Here is a 15,775-nt window from a genome sequence, read left to right as displayed (position 1 = left end):
AAAGAAGCCAAAGGAAAGAGGGAAAGAGTGAAAGAGAGAAGTACACAAGGGTAGGCATGAAAATTGGAACATCTCTGTTCTAATTTCTCAATCTGAAAAATAGACAAGATTTCTGTTGTGTGGTCTGGACTAACTTTTGGGGAAGTGATCACTCTTATATTAGAAATTTCATTGTGTTTCCATTCCTAGAACCAGTAAGAAAGCTCCAGAGTTCTAGTGGCCAAGATATCAAAGCTACAATTCAGAGGTTCCTGAGACTGCCTACCCACCCCCAGATGGTCCCTGCCTACTCTGAGCATTCTAGACAAAAGGGATGAATACATTTCTTTTCAATTTGAAATGCAAAGCTAAACTGGGGATCTGCGTCATTGGTTAGCCGACTTTAAGCATCACATCTATTCCAACCCGTCCTGTCTTTTCTTTCTCAGTCACCCTCACTCTATTCTCAACACCTTGGCAGTCATAAAGTTCTGTCAACTTTACCCACTATTTATTATCCCTGTATTGAGATCCCAACCACTCATGATTGACGTGTAAGCCTTTGTTGTATAGGATGAAATTATTCAACTGATCTTGTTTTTAGTTGAATCTCCCTTAAATTAGTATGCCAAACATTGTCAGAGTGGTCACCCTAAAATTCAGATATGTCCCTTACATTCTTAAAATCCTTCAAGAACTTCATGACATTATAGGAACAATTCTAAGTTTTCTGCTATGGCACACAAAATCTTCCATGTGCTGGCCTGCAGCCTCTATGGGCTCATACCTTATACTCCATCCGCTCTAGCTGCTTATGATTTCCTAGAATTTTCCATCCTTTGTGTTTATGCTTTTATGATTCCTTTAAGGCAGTTCCTTCTATCAAGTTTAGATAAGCTATGCATACTTACAGGAAGACGTTCTTGACCTCTCCCCTCTTCCAATTACTCTTGGCCAAAGGCTCTTCCTTTATATAGTAATCCTCTCTTATCCATGGTTTTGCTTGCATTCTTTCCTTCTCTTCCCCTCCTTCCCTCCTTTCCTTCCTTCCTCCCTCATTCCCTCCCTTCCTTTGCTGGGGATTGGACAGAGTCTTCTGCTAGGCAAGCATTCTACCACTGAGCAACATCCCCAGTCCTGGGGTTTAGCTCTCTGCAGTTTTATTACCTGCTATCAATCGCTGTAAAAAAATATTAAATTGTATACCATTCTGAGAGGTATAATGAGATCTTTGCAGTCCTGTTCTCTTGCTTAGGATGTGAATCGTCCCTTTATCCAGCCTGTTCACACTATAGAGATTCCCAATGTTAGTCACTTAGTAACTATCTCTGTTATTATACAGCTGTTGAGGTTTCTCAGTGCTTATATTCAAGTAGCCTTTATTTTATGACCCCAAAGCACAAGAGCAGAAATGCTGGGAACTTGGATATGCCAAAGAGAAGACATAAAGTGCTTCCTTTAATTGAAAAGGTAAAGGTTCTCAATAAAGAAAAAGAATAATGTACTGAGATTACTAAAATTTATGGTAGGAGTACATTTTTATCTGTGAAATGCTGAAGATGGGAAAAGAAATTCATGCTAATTTTGCTGTAGCACCTTAAACTGCAAAACTTATGGCCACAGTGCTTAGTTAAGATGGAAAAGGCCCTAAATTTGGGTCTGTAAGCATAGGAAGAAAATTGGTATATATAGAATTCTGTACTATCTGTGGTCTCAGGCAGCCACTGAAGGTCTTGGAATGTATCTCTTGCAGTAAGGCGGGGGGGTGGAAACTGTATTCATGTACAGACAATCCCCAACTTATACTGGTTTGATTTTATGATTTTTTTAAAAAATATTTTTTTAGTTGTAGACGGACACAATACATTTATTTTATTTATTTGTTTTTATGTGGTGCCGAGGAACGAACCCAGTGCCTCACATGTGCTAGGCAAGTGCTTTACCACCGAGTCATAACCCCAGCCCTGATTTTATGAGGGCTTCAATAGAAACTGTACTTCAAAGTTGAAATTTTTATCCTTTACTAGGCTAGTGACATGTAGTATGATACTCCCTTGAGATGAAAGGCAGCAGCAGCAAGCCATAGCTCCCAGTTAGCCACGTGATCACAAGGGAAACAACTGAGACTGTATAGCTCACTATCTTGCTAAGCAAGGATGTTTGGTAGGTTAGCAGTATTAAATGCATTTTCAACTTCCAATCTTCAACTAAAAATTGTGGGTATATAACTCTATTATAAGTTAAGGAACATCTGTGGAACACTGCTTATCTCTGTCATGATGATTGTCACTTCGTTTTTGTTGTTGTTACCAGGGATTGAACTCAGGGATTCTCGACCACGGAGCCACATCCCCAACCCTTTTTGCTTAGCGCCTCCCTGTTGCTGAAGGTGGCTTTGAACTTGCAATTGTCCTGTCTCAGCCTCCCAAGCCGCTGGGATTACAGGTGTGCACCATTACACCCAGCTGTCCCTTTGTTTTGAAATTGTCTCTTTACACATTTATTTTTTTCAACTAGTTCCTTTGCTATAGAGTGCATGTGTTTTTATTAAATCTGACTAAATTGACTTTAATATTTTTTAAATTTAAAAATATATATATTTTTTGCAGTTGTAGATGGACAGCATGCCTTTATTTTATTTGCCTCATACATGCTAGGCAAGTGCTCTGCCACTGAGCAACAGCCCCAGACCCTAAATTGATTTTTAATCTTTGATAAGTTCCACTAATGCCAAATAATTTCCTGCACCAGGGTTTATGCAGCATTAGTTCTGCCTAGAATAATTTCCTACCTATATTCTCTTTATTTTCCATATGACACATGTCATACTTTCAAATTATTTAAAAATAATATAAATAGTAGCCAGGCATGGTGGTGTATGCCTATAATCCCAGTGGTTTGGGAGGCTGAGACAGAAGGATCGAGAGTTCAAAGCCAGCCTCAGGAAAAAAGTGAGATGCTAAGCAACTCAGTAAGACCCTGTCTCTAAATAAAATACAAAATGGGACTGCAGATGTGGCTTAGGGTCCAGTGCCACTGAGTTCAATCCCTGGTACCTAATAATAATAATAACAATAAAGATAGTGGTTATCAACCCAGACACCAATGTCAGAGTGTCCAATTTAAACATGCAAATAGGTGACCTTAGGCAATTTGCTCATTTTGTGTTTGTTTGTGTCAGTATGTGTGTGCTCATGCAAAAAAACATGATTCAGTTCCTTATTTATTTTTGATGTTTATTTTGTTCTTGAACTAAGGATTGAGTTCAGTGGTGCTTTACCAGTAAGCTTTACCCAGTCCTTTTTATCTTTTATTTTGGGAGTTTTGCTAAATTGCTTAGAGTCTTGCTAAGTTGCTGAAGCTAACCTTGAATTTGTGATCCTTCTGTTTCAACTTACCAAGTTGTTGGGATTATAGGTATATGCTCCCACCACCACACCTGGTTCAGTTCCTTATTTGTAAAATTTACCTAATAAAATCCTCATCATGAGGATTGAAAATAATGAGATAAAAGGTAATAAACAGATTTTTATCTGGCATGTAGTTAATATTCCTTCTTCCTTTCATCCATTCTTCCACCTTCCCTCTCTTCCAAATTATAATGATTATTATTATTTGGTACTGGGAATTGAACATAGGGGTGCTTTATCACTGAGCAACATTTCCAGTCTTTTTTTTTTTTTTTTTTTTGGTTTGTTTGATGCTAGGGATAGAACTCAGGTCCTTGTGCATGCAAGATAAACACTCTATCAACTGAGCTATATCCCCTATTTTTTGGACACAGGGTCTTGCTAAGTTGCTTAGGGTCTCATTAAGTTTTTGAGGCTGGCCTTGAAATTGTAATCCTCCTGCCTCAGCCTCCCAAGTTGCTGGGATTATAGGCATGCACCCCCTACACCTGACTTCCTTCCCAACTATTGAATGTCTTTCCTGGAGGCCCCCCAGAAGGCACGGATTATGATAGCTTCTTTATTATTGTATTCTAGTGTGGCATACAGTAAGTGCTAAATAAATTTGTGTGATCTGAATGATTGAATAAATGACCATTTTACTGTAAATTAAATCAATGACCATCCTTACTATAAATTGTCAGTGAAGGTAAATAGGGAATATTGACCTATTTAAAGTTCTATCAGTGCCTTTCAAATCAACTTAACTCTTTACCCATATATTCACTTGCCTATGCAACCAATAACCAAGCAAGTCTTTTTTTTTTTTTTTTTAGATCAAATGTAAAAACCTAGGGGCTGGGGATGTGGCTCAAGCGGTAGCGCGCTCGCCTGGCATGCGTGCGGCCCGGGTTCGATCATCAGCACCACATACAAACAAAGATGTTGTGTCTGCCGAAAACTAAAAAATAAATATTAAAAAATTCTCTCTCTCTCTCTCTCTCTCTTAAAAAAAATGTAAAACTCTAGATGAAAGTTAGATTGTAGAGTTGCTAAAGAAGAAATTATTCAGTGATTCTTGTTAAAGATGGTAAGGCAGACTTTATTCAAGGGGGCAATGGCAATAGGTATAGGGACCATTGCAATGGGGTCATAGAATGGGGAGAGAGATTGTACTCAACTCTGACTCCAAAAAGAACAAGGGTAGTTTATACAAGGGACAGGGTGGAGGTAAATGGATGGAAAATTAATAAGAAGAAATATTAGGAGTAAGAAAGTCTTTGACTCAATGCTTGAAAGGATTATTGTTAAAGACAGCCCAGGTGATAAGACATTGAAGGTGGTTAGACATCAAGGATGAGAATTTATCACTGAACTGACTTGGCAGGACTCTTGTTCAAAATGGATTTTATAAGAACAGAAGAGGAAGTCCAAATCAGACCTAGTCAGAAAGACCTCAGGAACTTGACTAAAGTATAGTGAAAAGAGTATTTACCAAGTTGTTGGAATAAACATGTTAAGGTTTATTCAGGTTAAGGTGACCTTGTTCTACAGAGTATACATCATCCCAAGATGATGTACACTGAGAATAAAATGACAATCAGAATCAAAATAACAAGGTGATGTAGACAGCTACTTAAGCAGATTACCAGCAGTGATTCTAAAATTTATTGTTAGTGAAAAACCTTGGCTTCTTATACCATAAACCATCTTATGAAATGAGTAGTATAGATACAGAGTGGGAAAGGAAAATTTCTATTTTTTTTTTTTTAACCAGGGAAAGAAGCAAAGCTTTGAAATAAAGAAGAAAATTCTAAAATCAGCTTTCCTAAGTCAGCTTTTGATGCTGTGACCAAAATACCCAACAAGGACCACTTAAAGGAGGAAAAGTTTATTTTGCTCAGAGGTTCAGTTCATGGTAGGCCAATTGCATTGCTCTGGCCTAAGATGAGGCAGAACATTACAGAGGAAGGGCATGGTGAAGTAAAGAAGAACAGAAGAGGAAGTCCAAATCAGGCCTAGTCAGAAAGAACTCAGGAACTTGACTCAAGTATAGTGAAAAGAGTATTTACCAAGTTCATGGTGAAAGGCACGGCATCCAGGAAGAAGAAAAAGAGGGAAAGGGGCCACAGGAGGAGGGCACTTCTCCAGTGACCCACTTCCTCCAGCCATGCCACGCCTGCCTACAGTTACCACCCAGTCAGTCCATTCAAACCAGTATAGACTGATTAGGTTACAGCTCTCACAAACTAAGCATTTCACCTCACAACATAGGAGGTTTTGGGGGACACCTTATATCCAAACCATAACACTGGGTCACAGATTTTTTAAAATCACAAACTTCTAAACAAAAATATACACTTTCAAAAACAACAACAATAACAAAAAGTCAGAGTGCTGGGTGAGGTTGTGCCTGCCTGTAGTCCCAATAGCTCAGAAGGCTGAGGTAGGAGGATCAAAAGTTCAAATCTAGCCTCAGCAATTTAGTAAGGTCCTAAGCAACTCAGCAAGACCTTGTTTCTAAATAAAATATTTAAAAAGGGCTGGGGATGTGGCTCAGTGGTAAAGACCCCTGGGTTCAATGTCTGGTACAAAAACAAAACAGAGTAACAGAGGTGAGAATAGTAGTTATAGTAGGAACCTGATTGAACTGTGGCTGCATGGGAGACAAGGTAGGAAGAATAACAGTGGTAGGTTACCTAGTTGTCATTCTCTAATTACAGGTAGCCCAGTGTATCCTCAGAGCACTATGAGTACCATTTTCACCTCCAGAAGTATGGGAAACCAGACGTCCTTCATGGTCCTACTCAAATTGAGTACCAAAAACCTAGGGCATGCTCTTTTATTTTCCAACTCCAGAACCAATATCAGTTGTCTTGCTGGCCAGTTATGTATGTGGGCATCATATTATGAGGTGCTGAGGATGGAACCCAGTGCTTCATGCATGCTAGGTGAGTGCTCTACCTCTTAGCCACAACCCCAGACCCTCTCTAGTTTTGTACATAAAGTTTTTCTTTTTTTTTTTAAACTAAATCTTTTTTTTAAATACCTTTATTCTATTTATTCGTTTGTATGTGGTGCTGAGGATTAAACCCAGGGCCTCACATGTGCTAGGCAAGCACTCTACCGCTGAGCTATAGCCCCAGCCCAGAGTCTTTCAACTATAAGTGGAGATGAAAAAGCGATCCAAGCTTTTTCATACCAAATGAAAAAGACAGGAAGATTGAGGAAAGGCCAAAGTAGGGGGACAAGGGAGAGGGCAGACTCTAGCCAGGTGTATACTTACCACTTTTTGGTTTCCTTCATTATCAGTGAGCAGCCACTCGATATCTAGTGTGTCTTTTTCTGGAAGCCCCAGTTGATGGTGGCAGGGCAAAGTGACCTTTTCCTCTGCCACTCTCTTGATCTCAGTGTGAGTTCCCAAGGTTCCAACATAATAGGAAACTGGAAGAGGGAAACTTTAATGAGTAATGCAGAAACTGGAAGGCAATGTGTGGGGAGCAAATATCACAACAAGTAATTACTGGTGTTTATGTGCAAGGTGCAAGTCAAGGGTGTGGGAAAATCCTAGATGAGAAGTACTAGAAGTCCTGTTATCTCATACTACTGGACCCTCTGTTAATGGAATTCATGAACCTTCTTTTTTGGTAGTGCTGGGGATTGAACCCAGAATCTCACACATGCTAAGCAAGTGCTTCTCTGCCAACCTACATCCATAACCCTCATTCATATTTTTTTATTAGTTATTGATAGACCTATATTTTACTTATTTATTTGTTTACATGCGGTGCTAAAAATCGAACCCAATGCCTCACACGTGCTAGGCAAGTGCTCTACCACTGAGCCATAACCCCAGCTCCATCATTCATATTTTTTAACCTTCCTGAATTACATTCTTCTCTTACTACCTTACTTTTTTGTTGTTGTTGTTGTTGTGTGCGGGGGGTGGGGGATGCGTTATTGTTGTTGTTTGTTTGCAGTTTTGGGAATTGAACCTAGGGTCTCAAGCACGCTAACCAAGTACTTTACCACTGAGCTACATTCCCAGCCCTTTTATTTATATTTATTTATTTATTTTTATGGCGCTAGGGATTGAACCCAGGGCCTTGTGCTTTTTATTTTGTTTTGAGACACGATCTTGCTAAATTTCAGAGGCCGGCCTCAAGCTTGTAATCCTCTTGCCTTCACAGTATCTGCAATTACAAGCATGTGCCCAGCTCTTACTGGATGTTTATCAACAGTGGAATATCTCAAGTCAACAACTATGTCTTTTGATCTTTCTGTTTTCTACTAGCAGAGGCTTCCAAAGGATGATGTTCATAGAAATCATGCACTAAATTCCCCAGTAACTCCTGATTTTTTTTTTTTTTTTTTTTGTACTGGGATTGACTCCAGGGGCAGTTTACCATGGAGTTGTTTTTTTGGTTTTTGTTTTTAACTTTGATACAGAATTTTTGCTCAGTTGCTTAGGGTCTGCTTTAGTTGCTGAGCCTGGCCTAGAACATACAATCTCCCAGCCTCAGTCCCCTAGGATTATGGGTGTGTACCACCACGCCCAGAACAAGCCCTATTCTTTAAGTTATAGAATTCAATGTCACTTGAAGCTGAAAAACAACAACAACAAAAAACACCTCAAAAAACTTAGAAGTGAACCTTGCCACTTTGCAAATGAATTCCTTTAAATCCCTAATTATTGCTGCTGCATAAATTTAAAAGAATAAAGAGACAACTAAAAAAATTATAATCTAAAGGAAAATTATTCATGATCAAAGGACTATGCAAATTTAGAGAAGAGAAAAATCATAGGCAATTGATTATAGGATTTTAGAAAAGCTTAACTCTTTCAAGAGATTTTTAATATTTATTTTTAGTTGTAGGTGGACACAATATCTTTATTTTATTTTTATGTGGTGCTGAGGATCAAACCTAGTGGCTCATGCATGCTTGGCAAGCATTCTACCACTGAGCCACAACCCCAGTCCTTTCAAGGGTTTTGTAAACATTAGAAATACTATATGCGGGCTGGGGATGTGGCTCAAGCGGTAGCGCACTCGCCTGGCATGCGTGCGGCCCGGGTTCGATCCTCAGCACCACATACAAACAAAGATGTTGTGTCCGCCAAAAAAACTAAAAAATAAATGTTGAAATTCTCTCTCTCTCTCTCTCTCTCTCTCTCTCTCTCTCTCTCTCTCTCTCTCTTTAAAAAAAAAAAAAAGAAAAAAAAGAAATACTATATGCAAGTCACCTGATGTGGTGTTTAACACTTGATGGCTCTAAAGCAACTGGTTATATTATTAAGAAGGTGGTATTTCATCAGGGCATGGTGGCACATGCCCATAATTCTAACCTTAAGAGGCAAGAGGATCACTTGAGCTCAGAAGTTTGAGATTAGTTTAGGCAACATAGTAAGACACTGTCTCAAAAAACACAAAAAGGGCTGTGTGCAGTGGTGAATATCTCTAATCCCAGCTGCTCTGGAGGCTGAGGCAGGAGGATGGTGAGTTCAAAGCCAGCGTCAGCAACTTAGTGAGGTCCTAAGCAACTTAATGAGAACCTGTCTCTAAATAAAATATACAAAAGGGCTGGGGATGTGGCTCAGTGGTTAAGTGCCCCTGGGTTCAATCCCTGGTACCAAAATACATAAATACATACATACATACACACACATACATACATAACACAAAAAGGTGGTATTTGACATGGGCTTTGATAAATGAAATTCACCTAGATAAGAATAGAGCATCAAAAAGGTGTTGAGATGTGGGAAGGGGAAATTATGGGAATAAAGGCAGAGTAGGGAGGAGGATATCAGTAATGGTAATAAATAGTTTAGCTTGGCTGATGTGAAGAATAAGTGGAGAAAGCAGTAACAAATTAAACTGGAAAGGTGATGGGGCAGTTTATGTGATAAAAGGTCTCATCTGCCACGGTGGGCATGGTGACATAATCCCTGGCTTGCTTGAGGAAGAGAGGTTTAGGAACTGTAAGAGCACACAGTGAAAGGGGAGATACTGAGACATGTCTTTGTGAAAAAGCTATTAATTTTTTCAGGTGAGAGATAGGTAGTAAATGTGGTAAGAAATAAAAGACAGATCTGAGAAGTAATGTGGAAGTCAACACTATTGAATAGAGCAACTGGTTAGAATTAGCAGTTTATGGTTTCCTATAAGCAATCTAAGACTTGGCTATAGTCTGGCTGTTTATATCCTCACTCGAATGCCTGTGTTGAAACCTAACCCCCAATTGATGGTATTTGAAGATGGGGCCTTTGGAAGGTGTTTAGGCTATAAGGGTAGAGACTTTGGGAATGCAATTAGTGTCATTATGAGGAAAAAAAAAAAAGATTCAAAACCTAAGATTGTTTTCAAGCTTGTGTGACTGGTAGGATGGTGATTGCATTAGCAGTATTAGGAAAGTTAGGAGCACAATGATGTGTTTTATTTTGGGGTGAAGTGGGGAGGGTAGACACTGAATCTGGGTTTAAGTTCATTGCAATATCTAGGTAGAACTGTCCATGAAGCTGCCCTGAGCACTTTCCCTGACCATAGCATCTCTCCTTGTACTGCAGAAACCCATACAGCTCCCCAAATAGTGCCTACCCTTAGTTACGTTAGAGGAAGTTGCGTGACCCTGGGCATTGCTTATTTCTTCATCTTTCATTTCTCGGTGCCTCATATAAAAAGCTCTTGGAAACACTCCTGTTCTATCAGTTGTGCCTGGGCTAAACTTTTTCAGATCCCTTGAGTTTCCTTGGTCATTCCACAGGAACACCCTATGTGGGAGAGGGGAAGGCAGAAGTTGATATCCCACCCCCACCAAACTGGCTCCAACACCATGCTGGGTTTCCAGGTCACTCCTTAGACTCTTATTAATGGCAGCTTACTCTCAGACCTCTTTGTAGTACAAGAATGCCTCCAGGAACAAAAGAACTTTTACAGAGAGTTCCTGTTTCTCTTAGTAACATATTATTTTGTTCTTCCAACTTCTTTCTAGTTTCAAGTTGTATGATTTCAAAATATCAAACAAGCTGGGCGCAGTGGGATTACGCCTGTAATCCCAGCGGCTCCAGAGGCTGAGGCAGGAGGATACTGAGTTCAAAGCCAGCCTCAGCAATGGCGAGGTGCTTAGCAACTTAGGGAGGCCCTGTCTCTAAATAAAATACAAAATGGGGCTGGGGATGTGGCTCAATCAATGGTCAAGCGCCCCTGAGTTCAATCCCCAGCACACCCTCCCCACAAAATCAAATCTTTCTATTCAAAACAAAATTCCAAGTTACCCCAGTTGAAGCATGTCCTCTATTCATACAATATCCTTTTGGCCAATAGGAATTCAGTTCCACTTTTCTTTCTTTCTTTCTTTTTTTTTAAACCACTTTCATCTTTTTATAGCAGTGGTTTCCTATAAGCTATAAGTAACCTAAGACTTGGCTATAGACTGGTTGTTTATATCCTCACCCGAATGCCTGTGTTGAAATCTAACCCCCAATTGATGGTATTTGAAGCCGGGGTCTTTGGAAGGTGGTTAGGCTATGAGGGTGGAGACTTTGGGAATGCAATTAGTGTCATTATAAGAAAACCCAGAGAGTTCCATGGGTCCTTTCACCATGTGAGGACACAGAAACAAGATGGTGGTCTGTGAGTGAGGAAGCCCTCATAAGACATTATATTTACCAACACTTTGATTTGTGTATGTGTTTGTGGGGGCGGGTGTGCTGGGGTTCAAACCTAGAGCCTTACGCATTCTAGGCAATAACTCTACAATGAGCTATGTCCTCGTCCCCTAGTACCTTGGTCTTAGACGACTAGCCTCAGAACTGTGAGAAATAAATTTCTGTTATTTATAAATCACCCAGCACTGGTGCTTGGTTATAGTGACCTGAACTAAGAGACTCCAAATTCATCTTCTCTCCTCTTTCCTATTAATCTCTCTTATTACCTGACCAAATAAGGCAGCTTATATAAGTAAGGCATTGTTGACTACTAAATGTACAGCATTAAAGACTGATAAAATAAAATAATATGACAAAACACTGGATCAATTAAAAATTTGTTCCTGCAGGTCAAATGCTTCAATTGATTCTTCAACTGAACAGTTTTTCCTATCCTATGGATCAAAATCCCAGAGAAGGAAAGGGAGGGGGGCAGGATGTAAGTATTGTAAATAGTACCTGTCGACCAGCTATTGGTTATTTGGAAGTAATTGGTGACTGTTCCACCCAAAATTTGCTGCCTATTTTGTAGTGAATAGTTCAGCCTGGTTCTATCATTCACTTTGATTCAGGGGCTGCCTATAATAACATCCAGCCTCTCCTTGGTTTGCAACTTTCTTAGGTTAGCCAGAATGATCCCAACTTTAGTTTTATATCACCTCTTATCATGCATACCCCAAACATTGAGTTCTATTGGGAAAAATGCAAAGCAAAGTGCAGGACCATAAGAGGAATTCAGTGTGTTGGCCTAATTTGGCTGAATTTATGTGGTGCAATTAAAATGGAAATAATACTTTGAATTTCCTTTTACTGCATATGTCAGAACAATTTTCTGAGAACTAATAGGATATTTTCACTTGGGGTTTTATCCTGTAGGTTTGAATACACTGCAGGTATTCAATAAAATTTATTGAATTGATTTGACTCTAACCCACACAACTGTTTTACCAAAAAGCAAATTAAGACACAGGGGTAAAAGAGTTCGTTCAAGGTCCTAAGAACTCATTAAGAGCAGAAATAATCCATAGAATAACACATTCTCCTCCAATCCCATAAAGAAGCTACAGAGCAACTGAGAAATTTTCCAGTTTGCATTATACTAAGGTAAGCTTGTAAGAAGGAGATCCTACTTCTACCTCTACCAAACACAACAATGCTCAAATGAAACCACTGATGTAAACCCTGGGCAAAGCTAGAGAACCTAGCGCCAATTTAGTGCATACAGTAGGTACTTACTATACACTGAATAAGTAAATGAAAAAAAAAAAAAATCAGCTATGAAACTTGCTGAGTTGGGCCACTAGAGGGAATCAAAGACTCAGATTTGGTTCATGTCCCCAAAGAACTGGAACATAGTGGTGGGTGGTATGATTTGACAGAGTGCCAGATTCTATTTATACCATTTCCAGAATTAAATACAGCAGTGCTGAGAGGGGCTCTTCTGTGAAAACAAATGATTTTACCAAGGCAGGGCACCTCAACTAGAGCTTATGAATCTATAGTCTTCCCTGAACCTCAGCTCCCTAGACACTTAAGAGGCCACCAGTAGCTCTGCAGATTTCTTTTTCTTTCTTTCTTTTTAAAAAATATTTTTAATTGTCAATGGATTTTTTACTTTATTTGTTTATTCATGTGGTGCTGAGGATTGAACCCAGGGCCTCACTTATGCTAGGCAAGTACTCTACCACTGACCCACAACCCCAGTCCCTCTGCAGATTTCTATGACCCTTATGTAGTCTTTTTGAAGTTCACATGTATCCTGGTTCAATAGCCTAAGTAGACAGGGCCTGGTATCTGTGTTTCACTCCTAGGCTTCGCAGCACTCATGGGAATGCTTGGCATGTGTCTGCCATCTAGTGGGTAAGAGGGAAGGGACAGGCTGACTACCAGTAATGAGCCTAGGATTCCTTGGGCACTGAAAGAGTCATCTTCGTTTAAAAATACCTTAGAGATAATCAATTTAACTTACCAGGGAATTCCTGCCCAGATGATTAAAATGTCAAGTTGCAAAGCTAGTTAGTGGCAGACCTGCAAGTAAGGGAAGGGTCTCCATTGGCATCTAGGATTTTTCTTGTAGCATTGAGAATTGCCTCCTGGTGTACATGCAAAATACCTTTGAGGAAGCTGCAGGCTTTCCCTAAGTGGGGCTTTTGCATGCAATTAGGCACTTAACAAAGGACTTGGGAGAATTACCCTCTCTGAGCCTTACTGTTATAATCTGCAAAACGGGAATTCAGAAACCCACTGAGGTAAAAGCACCTAGCACAGGAATGGCACACAGGAGGCTCCCCACAAAATATGAGCTCCCTCTCCTGCTCATATTTGCTAAAAAAGGGGACTTTTTCTCAGATGATCATTGCTTATATTCTGTTAAGATTAGTTTAAAGTTTTAGTTTCCAAAAGTTTAGAGTATAACATTTTATTAAAGATTCTCTTGAGCCTTCAAGACCTCCTTCAAAGAGATGAAGCAGAGGTACTTTTTAACAGAAACTAAGATGCTGCCTTTAAAGAATCTATTTCTCTCATAGTTCCCTAACAGATAATTCTTCCACTTCTCAAATACTTACTGGATGCTGAGAGGGAACAACTTACCCGAACTCTCCATGTTTATTCTTCCCAAGGAAGGGATCCTACAGCATTGCCTTCATCAGCACAGGAACCAAACCCCTCCCAAGGCTCCACTTAGGAGAAGCCACAGTGCTTAGTGCAATTTGGGAATGGGTGGGTTCATTTTTTTAGATTTGAGTTGTTGTTTACTAGGCTGTGTAGACCAAGTAACAAAATTATTGATCATGGTGGATTATCCGATGACAGATGTAGGAGCTGTGCCATACACCTGTGTCATATACAGAAGAGCATTGTCTAACAGCAATTAAAGTGTGGAAGTTCCTCCTTGGACTCAGTGGTAATCCTTTTCCTAGTAGACTTGGTACAGTTCACTTTCCTGAATAGAAAAAAGTTTCCTGTGTTTTGTTTTTACACAGATACTTGAGAAAGCCCCAGGAGAATCAAAATCATCACATGTCAATCAGAAAAATAAAAGGGACTTTGGAAGTTTTCTAATTGACCTCTCTCATTTTATAGATCAAGAGACTGAGAGCCAGGTTCTTCACCTATCAGGTATGGATGAAGATGGGAATACAAAGATGATAACAGTCTCTCTTTCTCCCTCAAATTTTTGGAAAGCTATGGTTAATAATACCTTTCATTTAATTCATTTATTGTTAAATTAAGGTGTTAATTTAAAACTGAGGCCACACAACTGAGGCCACATGGCCAATGGGAGGCATTGTGGAGGTAGGCACCACCTCCAAAGTTAGAGAGAGAGTGAGAGAGAGAGAGAGAGAGAGAGAGAGAGAGAGAGAGAGAGAGAATTTTTATTTATTTATTTATTTAGTTAGTTTTCGGCAGACACAACATCTTTTTTGTATGTGGTGCTGAGACTCGAACCCGGGGTGCGAGCATGCTACCGCTTGAGCCACATCCCCAGCCCTCCAAAGTTTGATTCTACTATCTTTCCCATGACAAAAGTCTTTGTCTTTACCTTGAAATTGTAGGTTGGAAACAGATAATTTTTATTAAATGTTGATACACAGACCTAGGTAGCAGAGCTAACCTTATTGGAAACACTTGAAATATATTTCAAAAATATATTTGCCTCTCAAAAACCTGTGAGAGGCATTGACAGAGTTGGCTTTCAGAGGATTGTTGCCAGGAAGTGATGGGGTCTGAAAAACATGTCATAGTAGGAATTGTTGACTTAATTTTAGGTCAATCGAGGATGGAAGACTAAAGGCCAATGTGGTAACTGCCTTCTAACATTTAAAAGGTTATAAAACAAGTAAAAAGCTTATTGAGTTTTGTTCCTTAGGGTAGAATTGGACCCAGATGGCATAACAGGTTCAACCACAAAATGAAAAACAGGGAAATCTCCAATACCACTTTTCAGTTCTGAAATTATGTGATTCTCTTACAAAAGACTTACGTTATTTTGGCTAATGTGATTTTGTTGTTCTGGTTGGTTTTGTTTGTTTGTTTGTTTTTCAGTGCTAGGGGTCAAACCTAAGGTCTTGCACATGCGCAGACCAGCCATCTATCCCTGAGCTGCTATCCCCAGTCTGAAATTAATATATTGATAGACTTGGTAACAGTCCCATCTGAGAGGAGAATGAGTTATATTATTTAGAGAGTCGTTCATGTAGGGGTATGTCAGGGAAGAGGATCCTTATATACGTATGTTGAATGAATATTCAAAATGCTTTCTCACTATGGAATATTTATTGAGTTCCGGGTATATTCAAAGGTACTGTTCTAGTTGAATGTGGTGCAATGTAGAAAATACAAGTGCATATTATTATCTTTCAACATGATTCATCAACATCTTTGAGCTTTTACACAATGAATACAAAGGGTCATTCATTGTTCACATGGCTTTCAAGGACTGTTGAAGGGCTCCTTGAAAGCACTAAAAGGAACTAGCCCAAACAACTATAGCATTTCTTTCCTATCTGTGCATATTTTAATCCACAAGGGGGCAGAATTTACTTAGGAAGGATTAGCCAATATCTCACCGTGCAATTCCTAACAAGGATTATAATTGACAAAGAATTATAGACTATCTTGTATTTAAGTTCAATAAGCATTTTGCTGAAATTTGCTATTATATATGAAGTTTCCAACTATATGCAGTTAACTTTCA

General features: G+C 39.4%; 1 protein-coding gene across 1 annotated transcript in view; it reads right to left on the bottom strand.

The window, feature by feature from the left end:
• Positions 1 to 15,775, bottom strand: part of Clmp (CXADR like cell adhesion molecule) — a 95,659-nt gene that overhangs the window by 17,409 nt on the left and 62,475 nt on the right. Inside the window, exon 3 of the mRNA XM_076846246.1 lies at positions 6,655 to 6,812. Within this exon, the coding sequence (XP_076702361.1) occupies positions 6,655 to 6,812 (158 nt within the window). The remainder of the gene's footprint in view (positions 1 to 6,654; positions 6,813 to 15,775) is intronic.

This window comes from Callospermophilus lateralis, chromosome 2 (genome assembly GCF_048772815.1).
Source record: "Callospermophilus lateralis isolate mCalLat2 chromosome 2, mCalLat2.hap1, whole genome shotgun sequence".
In the NCBI taxonomy this organism is placed as follows: Eukaryota; Metazoa; Chordata; class Mammalia; order Rodentia; family Sciuridae; genus Callospermophilus; species Callospermophilus lateralis.
This window is presented reverse-complemented; position numbering and strand designations above follow the sequence as displayed.